This window comes from Rhinolophus hipposideros (genome assembly GCF_964194185.1).
Source record: "Rhinolophus hipposideros genome assembly, chromosome: 25".
Taxonomy (NCBI): Eukaryota; Metazoa; Chordata; class Mammalia; order Chiroptera; family Rhinolophidae; genus Rhinolophus; species Rhinolophus hipposideros.
The window spans coordinates 4,999,928-5,024,883 of NC_138071.1; the positions used below are offsets into that span (position 1 = coordinate 4,999,928).

General features: G+C 37.6%; 2 protein-coding genes across 3 annotated transcripts in view; one reads left to right on the forward strand and one right to left on the reverse strand.

Annotated features, from left to right (window-relative positions):
* Positions 1 to 402: 402 nt before the first annotated feature.
* Positions 403 to 1,133, reverse strand: LOC308492835 (uncharacterized protein; the record flags this gene model as incomplete). Its single annotated transcript, XM_081038300.1, has 2 exons — positions 1,030 to 1,133; positions 403 to 814 (listed from the first exon to the last, which is right to left on the reverse strand). Exon 2 carries the CDS (start codon positions 763 to 765, stop codon positions 403 to 405), a length of 363 nt encoding a protein of 120 aa, XP_080894426.1. The 5' UTR covers positions 766 to 814; positions 1,030 to 1,133.
* Positions 1,134 to 1,532: 399 nt separating this feature from the next.
* Positions 1,533 to 24,956, forward strand: part of CFTR (CF transmembrane conductance regulator) — a 203,313-nt gene continuing 179,889 nt past the window's right edge. Inside the window, exon 1 of one of the 2 annotated variants that reach the window (XM_081038789.1) lies at positions 1,533 to 1,871. In XM_081038789.1, coding sequence (XP_080894915.1) covers positions 1,819 to 1,871 — 53 coding nt within the window. In that variant the 5' untranslated portion in view covers positions 1,533 to 1,818. The remainder of the gene's footprint in view (positions 1,872 to 24,956) is intronic. The other variant, XM_081038790.1, reaches the window with a different exon arrangement.

Sequence of the window (24,956 nt, forward strand, 5' to 3'; positions counted from 1 at the left end):
ACTTGCTCTTTGGTAGCAAAGAGGAACTGATTACTAACTCATTTCAAAGTGAATTATATTTGATGGGTCATACTAGCAGTTACAAAGCAAACAACAGGGTGGGGGTGGGGAAGTTCAATCACATACCTGGGAAAAGTCAATAATGCAGACAGGATTCTGATTTGTATGTCATACTGGAGAGAGGAAAACACCGGGACAGGATTTAAGGGAAGGATCGTGAGTCAGAAAGATTTAAGTTCTTTCCTGGTATGTGGTTTCACGGAATTTGGTTTATCTCTTTGCTCCTGTTTTCTCTAGTATTAAAATTTAGGATAAAATTTAAATGTTTATGACACCCACTTTAAGATAGAAAAAGAGTGGCATTGAAATGCAAAGTGGAGCTATAAAAACCTGCTGAACGCATCAATTTAAATACATGTTCTTGTCTATTATTACGAGACGCACTTTTATTTGTACCGTATTTGGGTAACCACAGGTTAACAATAAGGTAACTTCTACATGTTGCCTTAGATGTAGAAGCAATAAAGTAATCAGACCAAACTTCTTACTGTCATTTGAACTTTCCAATTTAAACTCAGCGTGTCCTTGCTCTTTACACAAGAAGATTCGGGCATTTGCCGGCACACGGTGTCCGCAGCAGAGCCTGGGGGACGCGGAGGCGCCCGCACCTGGGGACGCGGAGGCGCCTTCGGAGAGTGAGGCGAAGATGGCGTTGGAGTCCGGTCCGAGCTGACGCGCCACCTTCGCTTCCAAGACCGTTCGCATTCTTTTCAGCGCGTTGGTCGAGACGTGTTGCCGAGCGAGACTAGGGAATCTATAGGAGGGCGTGTCAGTTTGCACACTGTCCACATGCCATCGTATTCGCTGGCACACACAATAGCTTCCTTACGGACGCAAGCCCGACTGACACACTGCGGACGACGGACAGACCCCGGGTTGGGGGTGACGGACACAGGGATCACCCCTTTCCTGGTCGCAGCCCCTCCCCCCCCAGCACGTCACCGAGGGTCCTGCCCGCCAGCAGCTCACCTCCGCCTGAAGCCAGCAGCGCGTCCCCCGCTCTCCCCCGCACGGGGGCGAAGGCGAGCTCCGCAGGCACCGCCGCGGAACCTGCCGGCCCCGACGGCTGCATTTGGATCCAGGAGACAGAGATTCTCCTTCCTCTTTCAAAATGCACCTGGCAAACGTCTCGGGAATCCCGCGGGGACCTCGGGGAAGGGCGGAGGAGGACCGCGCGGGGCAGCGGGCGGCGGCGAGCCCGCGTCGGGCGTGGGAGGGTCCTGGCGGACGGGGCTGGGGGCGGGGGCCGCTTCGGCTCCTGCGGGGGCTCCTGCGGGGGCTCCTGCTGCCCGAGCGGCGCCCGCGGGACGGGGACAGCGGCCGCCACTCTTCCCGCACCTGCGTCCCGGGCCGCAGGCGGAGACGCGGGGCTGCGAGGAGCGCGCGCGCGCGGGCGAGAGGCGGGAGGTCGGATCCCAGAGGGAGGCGCGGGGCGGCGAGGCGGGGTGGGAGGCCGGGAGGAAGGAGCGGTCGGGGTGCGGGCGGGCGGGCGTGTGCGGGGGGTGGAGAAAGCCGCGGCTGCAAATGTGGGGCCGGGCCAGGCAGTGCCCGGCTTTTAACCTGGGCAGTGGAGGCGGGGAAAGAGCTAGAGGAAAGGGGAGGTGTGTGAGATCGGGGCTGTGGGGGGATTCGAGCAAGTGACATCACAGCACGTCCAAGAAAAAGGGGCCAGCGGCAGGCAGCGAGGGAGTGGGGCGCTTAGCGTTAGGAGCTCCGGCGCAGCCTGCCCCGGCAGGGACCCCGGCGTCCCCAGAGACCATGCAGAGGTCGCCTCTGGAAAAGGCCAGCGTCGTCTCCAAACTTTTTTTCAGGTGAGAGGGTGTCCATCTGAGCTTTGGAAGGACACGTGCCCAAGAAAGAGGAGGGCCTGTGTGTGAACTGGGTTTTGGGGAAAGAGGGATAGTTTTTAAAAAGATGCGCTAGCATTCATTGTTATGGAAGTGAACATGGATTTTGTGGAATAAAATCGAAAACATTAAGAAGGGATGAAAGAATAAACTGGGAAGCCAATTAATTGTTTGAATAGAGAGCCTTAACATTGAAGTCTTAACCACAACTGAAAGTCGTGCTCTCAAGACCCAAATGTGCTATTGTGCAATTGTTGTCTTAAATTTTTCTAAGAAATGTATGAATTACAAACTTGTTAATAAAAATGCTTCAGTTTAGTCCTTTGTTTTCTCACCTTCATAGGTTGGAAACTTAGATATCTTCTTGGCATACATATTGCCAGTGCCATGCCTGCCTGTAGTAGGTGCTCAGAAAACATTTGTTGAATTTTGAACTTTTGAACTTTTTTAGGGGAGAGAAGTGAAGTGGGTACTATGTGCTTAAATTAAGTTTTTATTGTTACGATACTAAGTCTAACAAGTATATGCTGTAATTCCATGATTCTTTCTTTTAAGAATGAAAGCAAATTCCTTGCAATACCTATCTTTAAAAAAAAAAATCCAGTTCCACAAGCTGTAAATTTTAAAAGGGGCCTCAGAATTACCATGGACACGTGAAGCCATGTCCATAGATACTGAAGTTACATCCAACTGACATCAAATATATTGTACTTATGCTATTTTGCATGTGATGAGCCATAAAAGCTTGCACACTTCATCTAATGAGAGTTTTAAAAATAGAGTCTAAGTTCAGAATCTTAGGCAAAGTGTAATTAAATGCAGCATTTCATATTTGAAGTGTTCTTTGGATACTCTATCTGCTTTGTTCCTGTTATACTTGTATGAATGAATAGGTACAGCTCTCTTATGGGCTATTACTTGACTCATAATTATCCATTGAATCAACATATTTAGGTATCAGAAAAGCCAAATATCTTATAAATACGCTCGTGTGTGTGTGTGTGTGTGTGTGTGTGTGTGTGTGTGTGTGTGAAGGCACTGAGCTTTCAGGTCTTTCTATGTTTTGTTGTTCCCTGCATGTGCTGTGAGCCTGGAACTCAGGTACTAAGGAGAGACCATTGCTCACTGAGGGAGAGCTCCTCCCTGTGGATGGCAGAGAAGGACTTTACTCTTTGGAATTACCTCTTATTGATGTTTTCAGCACCTTTTGTTACTCCACGTATAAAACTTGGATGATATGTTGATGTATTTTCCTACTACTTACAAAATCAGAATGCCTGTTGGCATTCATTGTAGACTTTTTTGTAGAGCACTTTGAGGAAACTAAATGTTCCTCAAACAATCAATCTAAAAATGCAGTCTTTAGACAAATGAATTTCCATGGCTACTTCTCAGTACTGAGGAACTTTACCTTAGCTCATTGTTTATTTAAATGAAATCATTGTTGATTTATCAGTTTTTCCCCCCAACAGATCACATTATAACTTTTAGTGTAGTTTAAAAATGCTCTCAGGTTGATTTAGATATTAAAAAAAAAAAGTATCATGATGGCTACTAAGTTTGTTAAGAGCATACTTATTCCTGTTCTCCAAACTATTTCATAATAAATTGCTCTAAGAATAGGTGTATTTTAAAAAGTTAAGTTCCTACTATTTATAGGAACTGACAGTCACCTAAAGTACCAGTAATTGTAAACTTCCTTCCGGGTTGTAATTCTGAAAGGGTATGGAATTTATTTTGTGCTTTAGTGGTCAATGGTGTTATGCTTTGGATTCACCTTGTTTTGATTCAAATCCCGGATCTGCTACTTAGTGGCTGTGTGACCTGAGGCAAGTCCCTTAACATCTCTGTTTGTGTGACTTGACCTTTAAAACTTGGAGACTAGTCGGACCTGTCATAGGGGTTAATCTGTTGAGAAAATATGCATGTGAAGTGTTTAGCCCATAAATGTTAGCTGCTGCTATTATATCATCATCATCATCGTCATCATCACCATCAATTATCGTATTTTATGCATTCTTTACAACACCATGTGCCTTGTTTATGTAATATACTCAATTCATCTTTGTTGAAAATAATTTTATGACTATTAGTCTCTATATTCAATGAATGGGCCTGGATGAGAATGTAACGTAGGTAAAATGTCGTTTAACATGGCCTTTCCAGATATATAAGAAAGAAGTCACATATCTATATCACATGTTGTTAAGTGACTTAGAATTTAACTTTCTGAATATGGTCCCTTCAGTTTCAGAGTCATAAAAGAGTATAGCTGTTCTGATCTGGGTTATAGGTTATATTAAATATCTCTTTCATTGTTAAGGTTTCGTTGTTGGAAAAGCTAATAAAATTTTGGGGAAATTTAAGTACTTTCTTAATTTTACATAAGTTTCATGTCAAGTACAAAATTTGAAGGATGTCGCAAGTGTCACAATGCTAATATATACATTTATAAACATAATCTAAAAGAGAATTTCACACAAAAATTCCAGTGGTTTATGAATATCATAGAAAACAAGTACATTAACTTAAACCTTTTAAAAAATAGGAAGATGTTTTTAACTAGAGGTGATTTATTTGCATAGAATTTATGATTCATATGCCAATGGGATTGATTTACAAATATTTACCCGCAGAGATTGGTTTTCATTTTTGAGCAATTTTCCAAATTGACATTTTCTGATAAGGTAGTTATTCAGCTTGTTTTCAGCCTCTTCTCTCATGTCCTGAAGTTCCCATATTCTGTTTAGTTGTCAGATTGTGTGTCAAACCATGTGTCAGATGGCACAGCTTGAATTTTCGTCATGGCATCCCTACCAAAAGTCTAGATTTATATTTGAGGAATTGTTAGAGCCTCACAAAATCCAAGTATGCAATGCCACAGATTTTGTACAAGACTGGACATAGGGCCGCCGAAAAACTCCACAGATAAGTCTCAAGTAAAATCAAAGAGTAAATGATGTTAGGCTCTAAGGTGAAAATTCAGCTAAGAATAGCATATTGTAAATCTCAGGTTAATAAGGTAATTTAATATACTTTTGTAAATTATTAGACACAAAGTAATGAGAGATTTTTAAACAAATATGCTAGAATTTATACATCAGAATGGGTGTGGTAGGCCAAAATAGCTACCAATGAAAACCAAACTCTAAATATTCTGCTTTTGATCAAAGTATTTTTGGATTCTTGTTATGGATTACCTTTAAAAACTGTACATACATTTCTTCTCATAAGTATATAGTAGTTCATTATTTTCTAGCCATTATTTTATAATAGCTTGCTTTAGATTAAAAGTCATATTACCAAGACTGGTCACTTGGACTTGCTTGTAAATGCCATTTGACTGTATCTCTGAAAGTATATGCACCCTGAAAGTATAAAGATTTTGTTTATCATAATTGCTTTGTTAACAGCCAAATGCTACTTAAGTTTAGGTGTTATCATTCAAAAAAATGTACTGCAACTTTTAAAGACATTTCCTAATTAAGAGAAACATTAAATGCTTTGAGCCACAGGAACATAATTGTAATAAGCATATAATGAAATACCCATAAAGATGACAATTTTGAAGAGGACTACACTTACTTGGTTATATAAATTATGCCAAATTCATCACAGTGATTTATATTTGCATTTCATTTACATGTTTGCAAGGCATGAGGAAATCTAAAATTATGACAGTCATAAACATTTTTCCCTGTTTGTTGAGGGTATTCATAGAAATGTCACCAAGGTAGACCAGTTGGCCAATTAAATAAAGGTCTAGTCCTGTTCTAACCAATACACAGAATTGTCTCTCAGACAAGGCTGAGACTATCCTAATCAAAAGTAATAGATGCATAAAACAAAAGGCCACTATGAGATGCATAGTTCTTAGTGAGACGTACAGCTGCCACGGCTGCTCGAATACCATGAGTCTATCTAGTCAACGAGAAAATTCCATGAGGGCAGATTAGGGTTTCCATGCACTCTTTTGGCCTTGTTTTCTGTACGAATTGGAGGAGACCATCTTTGGGACAAGGGCCCTTCTATCTTGAACAGTGTTTCTTGAACACTGATAAATGTTCAGGAATTTAGGGAACTGGTATTACCTCCCTATACCAGTTCCTTAATCTTCCTTTCTATCCATCCACCTTTTGCTGGTCATGTTTTGCTACGATACAATGCAGATTTTTCAACTTCAGATATGTCAATTTTGATGGATTTAACTCTAACAGTTCTACTTGTAAAAGTAGTTCCTTTGTATGATAAGACTAAAATTGTAATTGTATACATATATTTTGAAATATAAAATATGTATGTATATAATTTTAGTTAATTACGCTACTTAAAAAAGTGCTTCCTTGATTTTGAAGTATATTCCAATAGCTTTTATAAGCTAGTTCAATTATTAGTTGACTCTCTAAGAATATTCCTATATACTTACAACGAATAGCATATGGCATAGCTTTAAAATTCAATTTCTTGGTAAAGAGAGAAGCGGAGTCTATTTTTCTTAATTGCTTCATCAATATTTTATGTTTGATGTGGCCATCAAAATATCCCTCAGAGCCAATTGATACACTAGGGAAATCATGGTTTTCCAGTTTTCCATTTTTGTGTAGGGAGAAGGTAGGACTTGGTATGATAATATTCAATGCATAAATGTTGGAAGTTGTTTAAATGGCACCATTCTAAAATGTATTATTATTGTTAGTGTCATTTCACAGGAACCTGTAATTTCAGTGTGATAGAGCTACAGGGTAAGTATAGGATTGCAAAACCACCAGGGAAGGGTGTTAGCCACTTAGCATGTTGCTGAATGTTGTTTGTCAAAATTTAAAAACACCTCTGACTCAGCAGCAATTTTGATTCCACTGTTTCCTGACACTTCTGTGGAGGGCACTGCCCTGGCACCAGTTCCTGCAATGCAATGATGTCCAGAGGGGAAAAGAGATTAGGACAGAGGTCTGATTGTCTGGGTACCCTGCAAGAAGGTGAATTTATTATCACAGAGCAAAACATCACTCTTCCACACGCTTCCTCTCCTCAGCACCTAAGAATTTACCTTGTGGTTGTTTGAGAGCGAAATTAGCCTTACAAAGTGGCTTTACTATGGAGCTTTGTGTCAGCAAAGAGCTGAGGCTTCTTTTAGCAAGAAACCTGTCAAAATTCAATTAGCTGGCTTGATGTAGGGAGTGCGTATATTCTTACAGAGCTCTGCAAGATTTATTTTCACAGCTGTATCCAGGTTGCCAGGCTTGTCGTGTTAGCTCCATTGGTCAATTACCGTCTGTGAACATCGGTGACTGTTCAAAGTGTAAAGCCGCGGGTGTCAGGGCCTTCTGTGACTTGTGTAGTATTCCGACCATGTCAAGACCACTGCAGATAATGGTTCAATACACACTTCTTTGTGGTGATGATAATTCCATGGTGATCACCCCTAGAGGTTATCATATAGACTGATGATATTCACAGTCTTGTAATGCAGCGTCTTTCTGATTTAAAGGATTCACAGAAAGCGGGACTGTGGACAGATTTTTAAATACTTAGAGCAATTATTCCATCAGTGTTCTTTTTTCTGTCCCTTCATAGCTAGGCCTTCCCCATAGAGGGAAAGACTGTTTACCAATTCCTTGCTCATGGAGTAAAGACACGGTTTGAAGATTTCTGCTAAGCCCTTATTGTTAGGATTCTCAGCCCTGAAACTGGATTTTACTCTGATGTAATCAGGGAATTCTCCCAGAAGCTGCTTCGAGGAGCTGAGTCAGAGCATTACTTCCTTTGTAGGTCATGATTCAGGGCAGCTTGGAGGATGTCCAAATTCATTTATTTACCACCTTCTGTATTCCACGCGAGGCATTAAGAAGGTTGAAGTGGGCAGGAAAAAAATTGGTGCTGCCTTCATGGAATGCATTCTCTGAAACCCAGAGTTTCAGGGGCCTATAGGAACACTGCACGGGGAATCTCATCCAATTTAAGGCTGATTAAGTAAGGCTTGCCGGAGAAATGAAAGGAGATTATCCAGACAAACAAGGTGGGGATGGGTTAAGAAACATTTAAAGACAGAAACAGCCCACTGTGTGAGGACTGACAGTAATCGTGAGCTCGGCACCAGTAAAGATTTCAGAGACGTTCTCTGTGACTAGAATGTAAGATGTGTGACTGAGATTTGGGGGAGATTGGTCTGACACTCTAGCAAGGGCCAGGTCATAAGGGGTTTCACGAGCTTTGTTTGGGCTTTATCATATTGGAAGTGAAAAGCCGTGGATTTCCAGCAAGGGAGTGACCGGACCAGTTCAAAGCTGTTGCAGTTTTGCAAAAGAAATGGTGAAATGAATGGAAGAATGGCAGTGGGGATGGAAACAAAGACGGATTTGAAAGACATTGAGGAGGTAAAATGGACAGGTTTGGCAATTAGATATGGAAGGTGAAGGACAGAGGAATCAAGGACAATGTCTACTTTTGCTTGCTTGGCACCAGGGTGGGTGTGGTGAAGCTTTCCGAGTGAGGATATCATTTGGAGAAGGCTTGCAGTGGGGGTAAAAGGCCTATGAAGACCCTCTGCTTCTCTTTAAAATAAAAAAGGAAATCACATGTGTGGCTCAAAGGCACATAATATAGTTATTTGAAAAAATATATGAAAACAATCTAGAGCTTAGGCTTAGGTAAGAGATATTAAAATGTGAGGTGACAGTCACAATTGTAAGTACTTCCCTCATACTGTTCAGTCAACTCCAGGGTGCATCTAGGGAAGAATTTAAAGTGCGTACTGGTTTGGCTAAATTGTGGTACAGAGTCTTCTGAGAGTGTGTCTGGAACAAGTAGCTGTATTTAGGAATAGCACTGGTTAAATTCTACTTAGAAATTCTACTTAGAACCCTCTTTTTACCCTCCCTTTTAAACCAACCAACTGATTTCTGAAGTGCCCCCACCCCACTAAGACTTCACTCCTTTAAACTGTGGTTTTTACGCAACTGATTTCTAGGATCATAGATGTTCAGGAAGTAGGTATGGGGCTTCAGATTTTGTCTGCAGTGACGGAGTGAATAAGAGCACCCCTACTATAATGAAATATTTTTTTTGTGTTGAAAAAATATTATGTATATTGTCTTCTGTGAATACCGAGTTGATTAAAACACAGAACACTTTCATTCTATAGCACTGCCTACAAAGGTGCAGCCCCTTCTACCCAACTTCACACCCACCACCAAATGCGTCATGAAGTTCTTAACTTCAGAAAGGGGTCCAAGAATTTCATCTGGTACCAGTCAAACCAGGATGTGAAATTAAGCTTAATAGGCATAACCTTAGCAGTGCTGACAGCTGTATTTGGGGGAGATTCTAGGCCCAGACCTTGGACCCTAGTGTTGGTTATGAGCAACAAGAAAATGAAGTCCCTGCTGGCTGGGATTAATGACCCCAGCTCTAGAGGGAGCAGACTGGGGAAACTATATAGGAAGCTCTGTTTGCACATTTTATTTATTTTAAACATCTCTATGAACTCTGGAAGGCAAAGCAACAACAACAAAGCTTTAATTTTTCAACCAAAATCTCCTTTTTCAACCCTAAGACTTTAGATCAGGGGTTAGTAACTAAACAGTAAACTGTTTCTGTAAAAGGTTAGATAGTAAATATTTTCAATGTTATAGGCCACCTGGTCTCTCCATGTGGGAAAGGAGCCATAGACAATATGCAAACAAACGGGCATGGTTTTGTTCTAATAAAACTTATTTATGGGCACTAAAATATGAATTTCATGTAATTTTCACACATCACAAAATATGCTCTTTAATAAAATTGTATTGTGATAAGCTTTAAAATACACAGCTATAAAATTCTTAGTTTAAAATAAATATCTAGAAAAACTTTTCAAGGCTCATATATAATTAACTTTATTGTGTTCAGTGACTGAGTAATTTTTAAAGGAAGCGAAACACACACATGCACATGGATTTTTCAGAAGATGAAGAAAATACTGTAGTAGCTTAACAGCCATTAAATTTCTCAGAATATTTTTGCCTTATCGGAATCTATTGACCATTTCTTCTTGACTGCTTTTTTGCATATGAATTTTTTGATGCATCTTTCAAGGCAAAGGCTCTAGTTTATCCATTTTTTGGTATCCATGACTTGTCAGAGTGCCTGGTGCATAGTAGGGTCTTAAAACATACATGTTGAATTGAATAAAACTTGACTAATTCATTTTGTGAGTATGCCTCTAAAATTTAGTTTTTCATGGAAATGTAAAAGTTTACTAACAAATATGGAATTTAAAAATCTTTCCATTTGCTATCCTAAAAATAAAATGCCTAATTTTGAATAAATATATTAGTTGATTTACCATGTGTTCTAAAGTATAACATAAAACGGGAAAATCTGGTGGGTTTTTTTTGCTTTCTTGTGTAGTTCTTGGGACTTTCTAGGAAAATTCCAGCTTATTTTTCTTGAGATCAATGATAACCAACTTTGCTATAGACAGCCTTTCCCCCCTGAAATATTTTTCCATTCAAACTTCATGTAAATTTCAGGTTACCTGACAGTTTAATTTTAAGCCAGATTATTAAAATGATGGTTTCCAAAATTTCTTCCTAAATATAGGTATCACAATTTAGTGTTTTTAAAAAGGAATTTTTAATTTGTTTTTATTTTGGACCTCAGCATACATTTTTTCAATGAAGTAATAAATAGGCTGACCAACTACTTATTACCAAAAGAACTTCTACTTTTCAACTCAAAGTCAGGGTTGGCTTCTAAAAATTTGCATTAGCCTGTTTTCTACCCCCTTTCACCTGTTACCTAATAGGGTTAGTCTAGTCTATCTATAAATGTCAATGTGTAGCTTGTATATATACACTATGAACAGAAGTGCACAAAGCAAATTAATGTCCCATAGATTAATTTGATTGTGGAACTTACTTGGACCAAATCCTTAATACAGTCGACATTAGGTATTTACATAAATCAATTAATTCAGAGACTACAACTCATAACTACAGTGAAATTCAAAAAATTTTATTCATTGTATTGAGAGTTTATAAAACTGATGAAATTAAAGCTCAGAGGTAGCCATCCCAGTAATATCAGAGCTAAGTTTTTATGCAGTAAAATTTTATTAGCTAGAAAGACAACCACTATAAAATGAGTTCATTAATGTAAAAGTAATAACATTGAAACAGAAATGTGATTTTTATTCATTTACTCATGCATGCATTTATTTAGTGTAAATATTGAGTCCCTGATATGTTCTAGGGATATAGCAGTTTGAAGACTTAGAACACATATCAAAACTTATTATACATTCTAATTATTCTTCTTTAATGGAATTTTCATGTTAATTTTAATGATGCAATTTTTCTCTTTATTGAGCAAATCTAGAGTGTTTTTCCCTCTTACTTCATTTAATAAATGGGACCTAAATTTTTTATTGATTTCATGGGGGTGAAAAAAGAATTTTCCTCTTACCCTTAGACATTCTTCTGGTTTCACTAATGATCAAATTAACATAAGCCAGATTAATAGGAGAAAATAACCAAAATTAATACATGTGAACATATGGGGGTTCTGTAACAATGTGAGACTCTATGACATATTGGGTAATTGAAGCTGATATGCCATCTTGAGCTAAGGAGAAGGGGTCTGTTGTGGTTGGGGACTTCAAAGGGCAGGAGGGCAATTCACGTGGAGATACAAAAGCAAATGTTTGGTAAACAAATGTGTGCTGGGCCATCTTTAAAAATGGGATACAGAGGGGTCTTAGATCAAATGGACCTTGCTAGGTTTCTCCCTATCACACACTAGCTTATATTAAACTATAGTTATCTATGATGATAGCTCCCTTCCTGGAGCAGATGCTGTCTCTAAATTCTTTTTATTATTATTGTTTTATTATTATTATTATTATTATTATTATTATTATTATTATTTTATTGGGGAATATTGGGGAGCAGTGTGTTTTTCCAGGACCCATCAGCTCCAAGTCAAGTTGTTGTTTTCAATCTAGTTGTGGAGGGCGCAGCTCACTGGCCCATGTGGGAATCAAACCAGTGACCTTGGTGTTATGAGCACTGCGCTCTAATCAACTGAGCCAACCGGCCACCCCGTATCTAAATTCTGTTAGGCAGTAAAGGGGAAAGTCAAAAGTTTTTCCTGAGACTTTTGTTTTAATAATTAACAAGCTTAAAATAATCGATATGCCATAGAGGCATATTTTGGAGTGGCAAACTCTGCTTCCCCTCAGTTTACAAAATCAAATGAGTAAGTCATCTTACATAATAAAATAAACTTTCCCAAAGTCAACAATGTAATTCCTTGATAGCAAAAATTATTTCATGTATTTAAAAGAATACATTTAAAAAATTAAAAAATATGTTCTATGAAATGTAAGCAAGATCATTACATTTAGAAATGTATATTGGATTCAATCCTGGAATGCAATCTTTGGATCCATTGAGATGTCAACGTGGTAACTTGACAGCTTTTTCGAAATCATCCAGTGTTTTGCTGACTCAATTGTTTTGCTACTGTCAAGGGTAGAGACATAATTCTTACGTTTCCTGAGTCACACTCTGTCACTCCAGCCGCTCTTACTGCAGAGCAGAGTCAAATTCTGGGATGGGTAGACACGTGAAGTTATTATTAAAAACAATGAGCCAAAAAATCTGCTGTTAATGAAAATTTGATCAAAGTTTAGTAATTCTGTTGAAAGAGAAATCTAACTATTCTTTAGATAAATACTGATACTCTTACAAATAGGAGCTCTTACTTCATAATTAGCAATATTCTAAGCTTTAGAGATGTGTGTCTCAACTTGTGGTCTTCCAACCACCTGCTCTACAAAAATATTAGAATATAGGTGTCTGAATTAAAATAACTTAATTTACTAATTAAATCATTTTATTATATATATATCTTAATTTAATAATAATTATATATCACATGAAATATGCAGATTCCTAGATCCCACTGCATACCCTACTAAATCAGAATCTCTGGGAGAGGGCAACCACAATCTTGTTTTTTTCTGTTTTCCTTTCCATTTCAGGTGATTTCTTTTTGCCTATTAAAATCTGATAATCATCAGGTCAGTCGTAAAAAGAAAATGGCTTTCAGTGTCCCAACTAGTGTGTCTCATTCTCAATAACAACTTAGAAAATGACAGATTTGAGAACAAAAAACAGGATTCTACCACGTACTCATAAATGTGGGATATGGAGGTGATTTCATCTTCTCCCAGCTCCCTTAATCTTTTTTCTCCTAACATCCTTCTTTTAACCTTAGGGTCCAAGGAAAAAATTTTTGAAAATTTGCATTTTTTCAGTAAATTAACAATAGAAACATAGGTATAGTTCAACTTACTACAGAATCCAAAATTTCCTCTTAAGTAGTTCTTGAAATCTGTAGGTTCGTCTTCCACTACCTTCTATCATTTCCTAAGCACTGTCCATTTGCCAGAGGTTATACATATTATCTCAGTGAATTCTTCAAAGAATTCTAGATAGATCCTACATAAAAGATATATGAGATTTAGAAAGATTAAAGAGTTTATACGAGGTCACACAGCTAATTACCGTGAAGTTAGGATGTGAACTTAGATTTGTCTAAATCCATAACTCCATTCTTAACCAGTTCCTCACAGTATCCAAAAACCTACAATGGAATTGGCCAATTATATAAATTCACTTCACTTTGTACATAGACTTTATTAATTTTCTTCTCTCTCAAACTTATTATTTTTGATACAAGCATTATAAATATTATTTAAATGAGATATTAGACTCAGTTCTTCTTGAAAGTGTCATGAATATCTCCTCCCATTACTAATTTGCACATGTTCCTGTGACAAGCTACTTTGTGGTTCAGGATGGGCTACGGGGAAGTGTTGTCTCAGGTCTTTAAATGGGGTCTTTAAAATTCTAACTGTCTAGCTGAAGAGCAAAAGATGTGATCAGCCAAAAGCAAGCCGGTAGCCTAACATTGTCACATGGAAACAGCTCAGTTGCACAGAACTTGACCTGGACTGCACTTCTTACCCTGATTTGTTCTATCATGTACCAGCCTTCATCCTTCATTGTTTTCTCACACCTTCTGAGCCAGGTTTTCTGTTAAGTTTTTACATGTACTCTTCTTACCTCCCAACTTCACCCTCTCAGCGACTTTCCAGGTTCAGTCACTTCACTGCTCCTCTTACCACCACCCACCCTCCTTGGTGTCGCTTGGAGATCACTGATCCTTAGTTGTTCATCATTTGTATCATCTAGGTTTACTCTTACTCTCTTTCTTGAGGTTGGAGGAAGAGGCCGAGTCACCTGGCAGATGGTTGAACTTCACGGTTGACATTTGGGGTATATAAGTCTTAGATTTTCCTAGTGCAGTGGTTGTCACAATTTTCTTAAAAACTGTGCTTTTATCAGTGAATCCTAACTTCCAAATGAAATCTTTCACAGAACTGTTATATATACAAATAAAAGTGACAATGGAAGACAAAACCCTTCTATAAACATATAGTTAGCCTCCTGCCCCAAAGTAAGGGCTGAAATGATTATATACCATGTATATCATGTATATAATTATAATGGTATATAATTTTCTTGGTCCTACATGCTTGTGTTTTTCACAATGTTACGTTTCTAAAATTGAGATGTGTCTTATAATTGATGTCAAAAGAAACTTGTCAGCTATCAGACCCAGGAATACATTGTAACTTGGGATTTAGCAATACATAGAAAGCATATATTCCTGGAAACTCAGGTGAATTGTTTACATCGGTTGCACCCCTCAAAGTTGACTTTTAACTTAAATTTAGTTTCTTGCTTGAAATTTCTTGAGAAAGATTACTCTGTGTTCTAGTTTTGAAAGAAATGGTTCCTATTTAGTCTGAAGTTTGTCTGGCATACCAAGCACTTTAATTAAAGTGGAAGTTGCTCAAGCTCAGCACTTCACTATCTTTGGAACTCGAGTGCCTGAGCCGCTGTGGAAAGCACTAAAGAGGTTCCTCATAAAATTAAAAATAGCACTACCTTATGACCCAACAGTGCCACTCCTGGGTGTTCATCTGAGGAAATCCGAAACACTAATTCAAAAAGATATGTACATCTCTATGTTCACTGTAGCATTATTTACAATAGCCAAGATATGGAAGCAACCTATGTGCCCATCGATAGACGATTTGGTAAAGAAATTGTGGTACAATTTACACAATGGAGTATCACTCTGGCGTAAAACAGAATGAAATCTTATCATTTGTGACGACATGGATGGACTTAGGGGATATTATGCTAAGTGAAATAAGTCAACAGAGAAGACAAATACCATATGATCTCACATATGTGTGGACTCTAAAGAACTAAATGGAGAAACAGTCTCATAGATACAGAGAACAAACTGATGGTTGCCACAGAGGAGGGGTGTTTAGGTGCTGGGTAAAAAAGGTGAGGAGACTAAGAAATACAAATTGGTAGTTACAAGATAGTCAAGGGGATGTACAGTACAGCATAGAGAATATAGTCAATAATATGGTAATAAGTATGTATAGTGCCAGGTGGGTACTAGACTGATTGGGGTGATTACTGAATAAGTTATGTAAATCTCTAACCACTGTGCTGTGCACCTGAAACTAATATAAAATAATGTTGAATGTCAACTGTAACTGGAAAAAAATTAAAAAAATTAAAAACAAAAGAAATTATATTGCCTGTCCTGCGGGTGAAGGTATTAAGAATACAGCTTGTCACTGTAACCCTACTCATACTTGTGAATAGCCAAGAGCGATTCAAAAGAACATTTTTGACCCGAATGTGAAAAAGGCTTAGAAGAAAACTTTAACTTTGATACCAAAGAAGAAATTGTGTAAATATTGAAAATTTCCTTAAATCTGTATATATTTAATGTAGCATTTCTTTTTGGAAAGGCTATTATTAAGCTGATGGTGAGTCTTCTAATCAAGGTCAGCTGATTATTGAGCAAGCATGGTACAGTATTGTAAAACCATGATAATATTACACGTGGCTTGTTTTCTGGGGATTGCACAATTCTGTTATGCTTGGATGAATCCTTGTGCGAGCAGGTATGCCAGAGATATGGTGGGCTGTTAACTGATCTTGGCTCACGTGTGTCTGTAGTAACATGCTCACTTATGTAGTGCAGAAATAATCAGTTACTGATTGCAATGTATTTAAATATGTACAAAGTGATACCAGTGTAAGCTAAATTAATTAACCTGGCAGTCCAAGGTAATGTTTGGATGAATCCATTGTGCTAAAATTTTCTTATAACACATTTGCAAATGTACGATGTTTTAAATTCCTATTTTTAAAATAGTACATTTTTAAAATAGTACAACATTTAAAATGTACATATTTCAAATTAGATCCTTGAAGTATCTCTAGGGAATACTAACTGTTGGCGTCCCATTTGAAAACCACTGAACTAGTTTTACACCCCGTATTGATTGTTCTTGAGCTTTCCTTGAGTTCCTCACTTAACCCATTCTATATTCTCAGAAAATAATCTGAGCAATTTGCTTAACCTCCTTCTCTGATATTGTGCTGATCAGCATGAGTTATCCTCATCTTAACATGGCTCAGCATCATTATGATATCAAACATTCATTGAGTGTTTAAGATATGTTTTAGGGTTCCCCAGGGCAACAAAACCAACAGGAGATATCTATATCTATATCATCTACATCTATATCTATCTGTATCCATATTTATGTATCTATATTGCTGTATACAATTTATATCTATATCTATTTTGTATCTGTATCTATATCCGTATCTTATCTGTTAATATGTGTATACATATTGTGTTTCCCCCAAAATAAGACCTAACTAGCAAATAAGCCCTAGCATGATTTTTCAAAAATGACAGTCCATGAACATAAGCTGTAATTCATCTTTTGGATCAAAAATTAATATAAGACCCAGTCTTATTTTCAGAGAAACACGGTGTGTGTGTGTATATATATACGTATATATGTATATATATACGTATGTATATACGTATATCTATATGTGTATAGAGTGTATATGTATATATAAGTGTATGTACACATATATGTATATGTATATGTGTGTATATACATACATAGAGAGAGAGAGAGCACCAAAAAATGTATACACATTTTAAGAAAGGAAAAATCTATTAATATTATAATACTTGATATATACCTATAACAAAAGATGAATACAAGTCACACTTGACTTCTGCAATTACAAGAGGTTCTCAAAGTGGTTACCATCTCAAAGTGGTTATACATACACACACACACACACACACACACACACACACACACACACACATATATGGATTTGACTTACTGAAGTCTGAAATCTGCAGGGTGGGCTGGTAGGCTGGAGACCCAGGAGAGCTAGTGCTCCAGGTTGATTTTTAAGGAGAATTCTGCTGGAGAATTCTCGATTGCTTAGGAGGCCAGCCTTTTTGTTCTGCTCAAGCCTTCAACTGATTGGATGAGGCTCACTCATTATGGAGGGCAATCTGCTTTACCCAGATTTCACTGATTTAAATGTAAATCTCGTCCAAAACCAACACCCTCTAAGATGACATACAAAATTAACCATCGTACTCTGTAAGCACTTTCCTTGCATTAATTGACTGTTGACAGTGCCAGACATAGAGTAGCTCTTTAATAAATGGTAAATACTGTCATCAACATAATTATTATAATTATACTTTTTCATCTTTACTTCAAGCTCTAAGAAAGTACCTGTCTTTTCTACATTTAAGCCTCATCTTCCTTGAGCTTCTCACACTTGAGACCACACTCCCACAAATGCCCCAGCCATTCTACATCTCCAGCCTTTGCTTTGCCACTGGCTTTCATCTCCAACTTTCAGACTTGTTTTAAATCGTCAGAACATCACCTTTGTCCATTGTCCCTCTGTGGGCATAGCCCTAACATGGAGTTTCCCTGTTGCTTACAACCATTGTATTCGTTTGCTAGTGTTGCCCTAACACGAACTGGATGACTGAAATAACAGGAATTTATTGCCTCGGTTTTGAAGTCCCAGACCCAGGTGTCAGCAGGTCTGGTTTCTTCTGGGCTATGAGAAACCGTCCATGCCATGCCTGTCCTCCCGCTTCTGGTGATTTGCGGGCAGTCTCGGGTGTTCTTTGGCTTGAAGAGGCCTCAGGTTCATCTCCGCCTCCATCTTCACATTCTCCCTGTGTGTGTCTCTGTGTCCAAATTTCCTTTTTTTTTTTTTTTTTAAATAAGTACAACAGTCACATTGGGTTAGTACCTAGTCGAATGTAGTCATGTTAACTTCATCACTTCTGTAAAGACCTTATTAGCAAATAAGGTCACATTCTGAGGTCCTTGGGTGAAGATTCCAATATCTCTTCTTTAAGGGGCACACAATTCAACTCACAATAGTAACAATCTTCAGAAGCAAAACGAGATATGGAAACAACTTGAAACTGTGAAGTACAATGCATGTAAGAGGTTACACTAATTTCTGAAGCCTTTTAGAAGCAGTGTGTACCTCGTCTGTAATGGTACATAAATAACATGGAGACAGTGCAGAGGATGTTGAATGCCAGGACTCGGAACTGGGTGAAAATAAAAGGAACCATTTGTTCTCGGGTAGACTGAAGAATGACTTCCGATTTCCAAAGTGTTAATCATCTCCACTGAGTCAAGAGAACGAAGGCCGGGCATTAGGAAGAGTGCTTTGGTAGTGATGGGTGTTAAAAATGAAAACATTTCACTAAGAATGAAATAATCTTGGTTGGAAGTGTTAGGATGATAGGCTTTGAGGTATGACTCAGAAAAGGGACATAGATGTTGTTCAGGAACGGTCCCTGAACAAGGATAGGCACCCTCACATTTGCTTTGCATTTACCACAGTTTTGAAAAATGTTTTGACGTTTTTGGTTTTTTTTTGGCTTTTCATATATTTGACCAGGAGTAATGGCTGAGCTACACATGTTTGCAATCATATCAGTGTCCTCACATGGGCTATAAACATATAACGTTTGAGTAATTAATTAGTTAACATGTGAATTCATTCCGTTTTTGCACTGTTCCAGACACTGCACAAGACAATGGTGACATAGATATATGTTGCACCTACATCGTCCTCAAGAAGTTAGTCTTAGAGGGGAATAAACTAGCAAACAAAGTGTAATGTGGTAACACTAATTTAACAATTTAAAAAATAATTGAGTGACAGTTATGTGCTATGCTCTGTGATAGGTGCAAGACATACAGCAGTAAAAAAATCTCTAAGGAGCTCATAGTGTAGTGTGTTTGGAGTCAAGGGGGATTGGCGGGTAAGTAAATAGGCAATTTGTGGTAACAGTTCAAGTGGAAGCAATACAGGAGAGAATGGAGCATGTGGGAGGATAATTAAACCTAGATTGTAGAAAGACACATACATAATTTATATGATACTATTTCAATGCATTTGAGTTTCTTGGAAATAGAAGTCAGGTTTTATTTCAAGGAAGTTATTAATTTTTCTTCATTTTCTTCGTTGACCTGCACTTAGTTGGTATTGGTACAAAACCAAAAAATGTGGTACCAAATGATGGAAAAGGAGAATTCTATTGGAATTCAAAATTCAAAATTAAGAACCACCTTATTATCAATGGTTTCATCCAGTGAGAGCTCCTGCAGAGTTCAAAAGGAAGAGAATCTGGCTGGGAGTTTCCTTTAAAGTTCATTTTCCTCAAATGCAAGAGATCATGACATTTTGAAGTCACAATAATTCTTAAATGCCTGTAAAAAGGATTTTCACCAAAGGATCATGATTTAAGTTACGATTTCTGTTTTTAATGACCTGATCTCATTAGGTGACCATTTTGAACTCCTACATTGCTATCAGGATCAGATAATGAATGATTCAATCAGTATTGTGTCTTTTGCTGTTGGGGAGAAAGCAACTTAGAGTACTTTGTGGACTGTTATTTACCTATATGTTACTTATGTAAAAAACACATGTAGAGATTAAGTGAAGGTGAGGAGGATTTACAATAAGGCTCTTGCAGCAGAGTCTTTTCCAGGGTCAGCCTTGAACCAATGGCTGTCTCCCTGCCCTGTCTCTGTCATACTCCTTTTTTCTGGGATTCCCAGGGGGGTGACTGAGGATTAGGCCACTGCTCTGCTCCACTGTACCTCTTAGAAGCTTCACTGTCAGTGTCCTTCTCCGTAATAACAAGTCTCCAGGAAAAGGAAAATAGCATTAGCATTGCTCCACAACCTCAGGAACAGGATTTCAAACTTAAATCCAGAGTCACACAATGTGTCTACATGCACTTCCCCTTGCCAAAGCGGGAAGAAATAAAGAGGATACTAAATTTCCCTTTTAATGCTATAATTTGTGATTTGTTTTTTAGAGGATGAAATACTAACAATGGACAGAATGTTGAGATGACTGAGAAAAATTCTGGATTTTATGGATCATTTATCTGGTTAGATGACTCCAAGCAGAACCCTAGAAATGTGCTTTATCACGACTGAATTTTTTAAAAAATCATCAACTTTGTCTGCCTGATGCAGTATGTCATTGTTATCCTTAGAGTATTGGTTCTCTACCATCTCCACCTTCAAACGTTTCTAAGATCTCCTCCAACTCCATTATCATTCCATCTATCAAGCGAAATAAACAAATAAACATCCTCAAATCAACAATGTTGTGTGGGATTATACTGCATTTCTTTTTTTTAAACTTTAGGAAAAGTTGTCTCAGAGCAGCAGCGGAAAAGCAGATGTTGGGATTTAATAAGGAGTGAGACGTTTTGTACACAAAGTGAGGGATCATAAAGTGATTTGAATGTAGAAGGTCATGAGAATTGAGCATGTGCTTTGTCTATGGCGGCTTGTACCAAACAAATTCCTGACTCCACAACCCAGCGCTCCTTGGAGGATTTCTGTCTCCACGAATGGAGTGTCATGTCCACACTATAAGGAACATTTTTCACTGCTAGGAAAATCAGGTCGCTTTGATTCCAGATACTGAGTTAATTCTGGAATGAAAACCATGGCTCGGAAAAGATGTGGGTATTTCATTGCCAAAGGATAGGGAAGCCCATAGAGAGTGTTTCCTTTGGGTCCCAGTGATGGTGTCTGAACAAACCAGGTGAACAAAGAGCTGCAATAGGGGATTCAGAATTCTGGAAAAAGGGGAATATCAAATAAATGGGATCGTTATAAAACAAATCCCAGCAAAGTTAAATAAATATATCATGGGAGATATCCTCATAATTCTCATACTTCGGGTGAAGTATGTTTTGTTCCTACCTTAGAGAGGAGGAGGCAGAACGTGTTCTCCTTTCCCTCTCAGCTACCATTGGGCGGGCTTGAAACTGCCTCTCTGGTCTGCTCTCTAGTGTGTGATTGTCTAAAATAACAGTAATAGTGGTGAGGCTCTGACAGTCACACAAGTTTCTCTCTGTACACTTTTGCAAATGCCAGCCAGTAATCTAGTGGCCTTTCCACCGTAAAATCTTAAAGCCAATCCATTTCCCCTCTTCCTTATTTTCTTGGTTTCAAATATATTTCTTACTGCCAATGGAAATAAAACTCAGAAATTAGAGAGCAATGGTATTACTTGTCTTCCTTGGTTTGTAAAGTGCTCCTAAAAGTTAACTCATACAGGATACAGCAATTTTATAGGGCAGTTATTCATCCTATCTTTCTAGTCAGTTGTTCCAGCTACAATCAATTATGTGGTTTCTATTAGTGGCTTCATGCCCAGATGGAATAAAAATCAAACTAAAACCATGGAACAACATGCTGAGGCTGCTCTTCTGAAGTACATGGGCATGGGCTAGAAATCAGCATGCTTTGTTTCTTTTCTGGTATCTGTCAAGATGGGTGGGATTTTTTGTAGAATTGCTTCTTGTGTCTAAACTGCTTGAGTCCCTGAAATCCAACTCATGTGAGTGAATTGGGTATAGCTGTTAGAAGTGGCCTTTCCTTGCCAGTGGTATCCATGCCTCAGTTTCTTCACAGTATTATCCTCATTACCACTTTTTCTGTACTCATAGTAGAGTACACACCAAGTAGAGTACACAATTGGGTGTGTTGCTTCTGGGGGACAGGAAATAAACAATTGGCACAACTCCTGTTGCATGTCATCCATCCTTAGGTTCTCTCATGGGTTATGCAATCTTAATCAGTTGCAGCAAGTACCTAAGTGCTAACATATCTGAAAAGGGCTTAGAGTGGCAAAGTCAACATAATAAGAATTTGCAGTTCACGTGTTCTAAGAGTGAAAAATCAATGTTTGAGAAAACTTTCCAAAATTGACACTGACAGCTGATTTATGTATGTTGTTTTTCTTAATACCAGCCTTATTGAGATAGAATTCATGTACCAAAAAATTCACCCATTGAAAGTATACAATTCAATGGTTTTTAATATAGCCGCAGATATGTATAACTATAATCAATTTTATAGCACTTTATCATTCAGAAAAGAAACTCCATACTCATAAGCAATCATTCCCCATTTCCTCCTCCCTCCTCCATCCTAGCAACTACTAATCTACTTTCTGTCTCTATAGATTTGCCTATTCTGACATTTCATATAAAATGGAACAATGTGGTCTTTTGTGACTGGCATCTTTCACTGAGCATAATGTTTTCAAAATTCATCCATGTTCTAGCATGACTATGTACATCATTTTTTTAAATCGTTGAATACCATTCCATTTGTAGGAATATACATATATCCATTCAGCTTTTGATAGATATTTGGGTTGTTTCAACTTTTTGCCTATTATAAAAATGCGGCTATGAACATTTGTGTACAAGTTTTTGTGTGGGAATTCATTTTCATTTCTCTTGGGCATGTACCAAGGAGTGGAATTGCAGGGTTATATGATAACTTTGTAGTTAATGTTTAGAAAAACTTTCAGATTGTTTTTCAAAGTGGCTGCATCATTTTATATTCCCACCAGCAGGGTAAGAGGGTTCCAATTTCTCCACATCTTTGTTAACACTTCTTATTACCTGTGTTTTTTATTAAAACCATCCTAGAGGGTGTGAAGTTGTATCTCATTGTGGTTTTGATTTGCATTTCCCTAATTGCTAACGGTGTTGAACATCCTTTCATGTACTTATTGGGTGTTTGTTTACCCTCTTCTTTGGAGAAATGCCTATTCCGATCCTTTGCCCATTTTTAAATTGGATTATTTGTGTTTTTATTATTGAGTTATAAGAATCCTTTATATATTATAGCTACAAATTAGATATATTATTTCCAGAAATTTTCTCCCATTCTTTGCATTATTTTTCCACTTTCATTGTCTCCTTTGAAGCATAAAAAATTTAAATTTTGATGATCCCAAATTACCTGTTTTTTTCTATTGTTGTGTGTGCTAGTTTTTTTAATTAGTCCTAGAATGACACATGTGATGTAAGTGTAAGGTTTGGCATCACAATCTGGGTTTTTAATTCTAAATGCCCTGGACAACTTATTGAAGCTCCCTCAGCTTCAATTACTCATCTGTAACACAGAGATATTAATACTTGTAGAACTTATTTCTTGAATTGTTGTGGAGATCAGATGAAATAATATATGTGAAACCATTAGAATTTTGTAGGCCTGTGGTAATACTCTACTGTTAGCTATTATTGTAGTTATAATCCCAATAACAATAGACTCTGGTGCTCTGAAATTTAAAACAAAGCCAAGTAGTTTATATGAAGACACATATAGTGACGTACAGTTGTAATGTTTTATAGACAACATTGAATTTGGCCCCCATAAAAATGAGGTGTAGTCATGGTCGTTATTATTTCGAACAGGAGCTGCTGCTGAGAGATCTGATGAAGAGCCTTTTCAAGGTCACATGGTTGAGAAATGATCGAGACAAGGTTAAAACAAGGGGTTGTCTTTTCTTCTTAAAATCACAATGTAGTTCAGTGCTTTTTTTCAATAGCAGATTTGTGGTAGGAGTCAGTTGACTGGGACTTTGTGATTTTTAAGATGAAGTATTACCTCAGACAACCATATCAAAAAAGAAAAACAGTGATATTATAGAGAATTATTATTGGTAGTGAATATTATATGAGAATCATGGAGTTAGAACATATTTGACCAGAAAGTTTATGTTCATAGATAGCAATAGAAGGTATGTATATCTTAAAAAGAACTTCTTCCTGACTTCCAAAGTTATGCATGCTAATTGTTAAACATTAAAGAATATAGATAAAAAGAAAATATTTTTGAAGACATTTTTTAAATATGCTTACATTCCTAATATGTTTATATTTCAAAATATCTCATAAGATGGGTAGATAGATTTTCTATTTAATGTTTGAAATCATTAGGCATGATGTAAAATTAATTTATATTTAGGATGCCCATGTAATTTTAGATTCTGTCCTTCCAGAAGATTTTTTAGAATTAGCTTGTGGTCTTTTCTTGAGCACCAAAGAATGATTTTTCCAGAGCTTCTGAAATCCATTGACTACATTTTCTTTACTCTTTACTTATCTAGAGAAAGAAAAAGAACTTCTACAATTCTCTTGGTAAAATTAGAGCCTCATGAGTAACTAACTCACACATAAAAATGACTGATCTTTAGCAAGCATGTGCTTCCTAAAGGTGATTGAGCTGACTGACGTGGTTATTGCTTATAAATAAGTTTACCATTTTATGGATAAGCAGCAAACATTGGTTAAACACCTGTGGAAAGAGAAGACAGGACTCATCAACCTGAACTTGCCCCTGACCTTGACCCAGAGCTGCACCTTTGGGGTGCATTCTTGAAGCCTACAAGTTTTATACTGGGCTTTGGGAGCTAGATACAACTCCTTTTCCAAGTTTTATTTTTACTAAAATTCATTGAGAAAAATGCATCTGACTATAAGATAACAGCAAATCTAAGTTAATGAAATAACTGTGACATTTGAATGTTACTTATCTGGGTTTTCAAAAAAAAATCCTTATAGAGATGAGATGACTTCTGGTTTCAAATCAATCCTTGCCATCAGAGCCATTTGTCAAAATAACTAAAGCAGAGTGGTAGAGCTATGCTGCTGGGGTTTGAGATTTATCGTCAAAATCTGTTCAAATGATTCCCTCTCTTTCCTTTG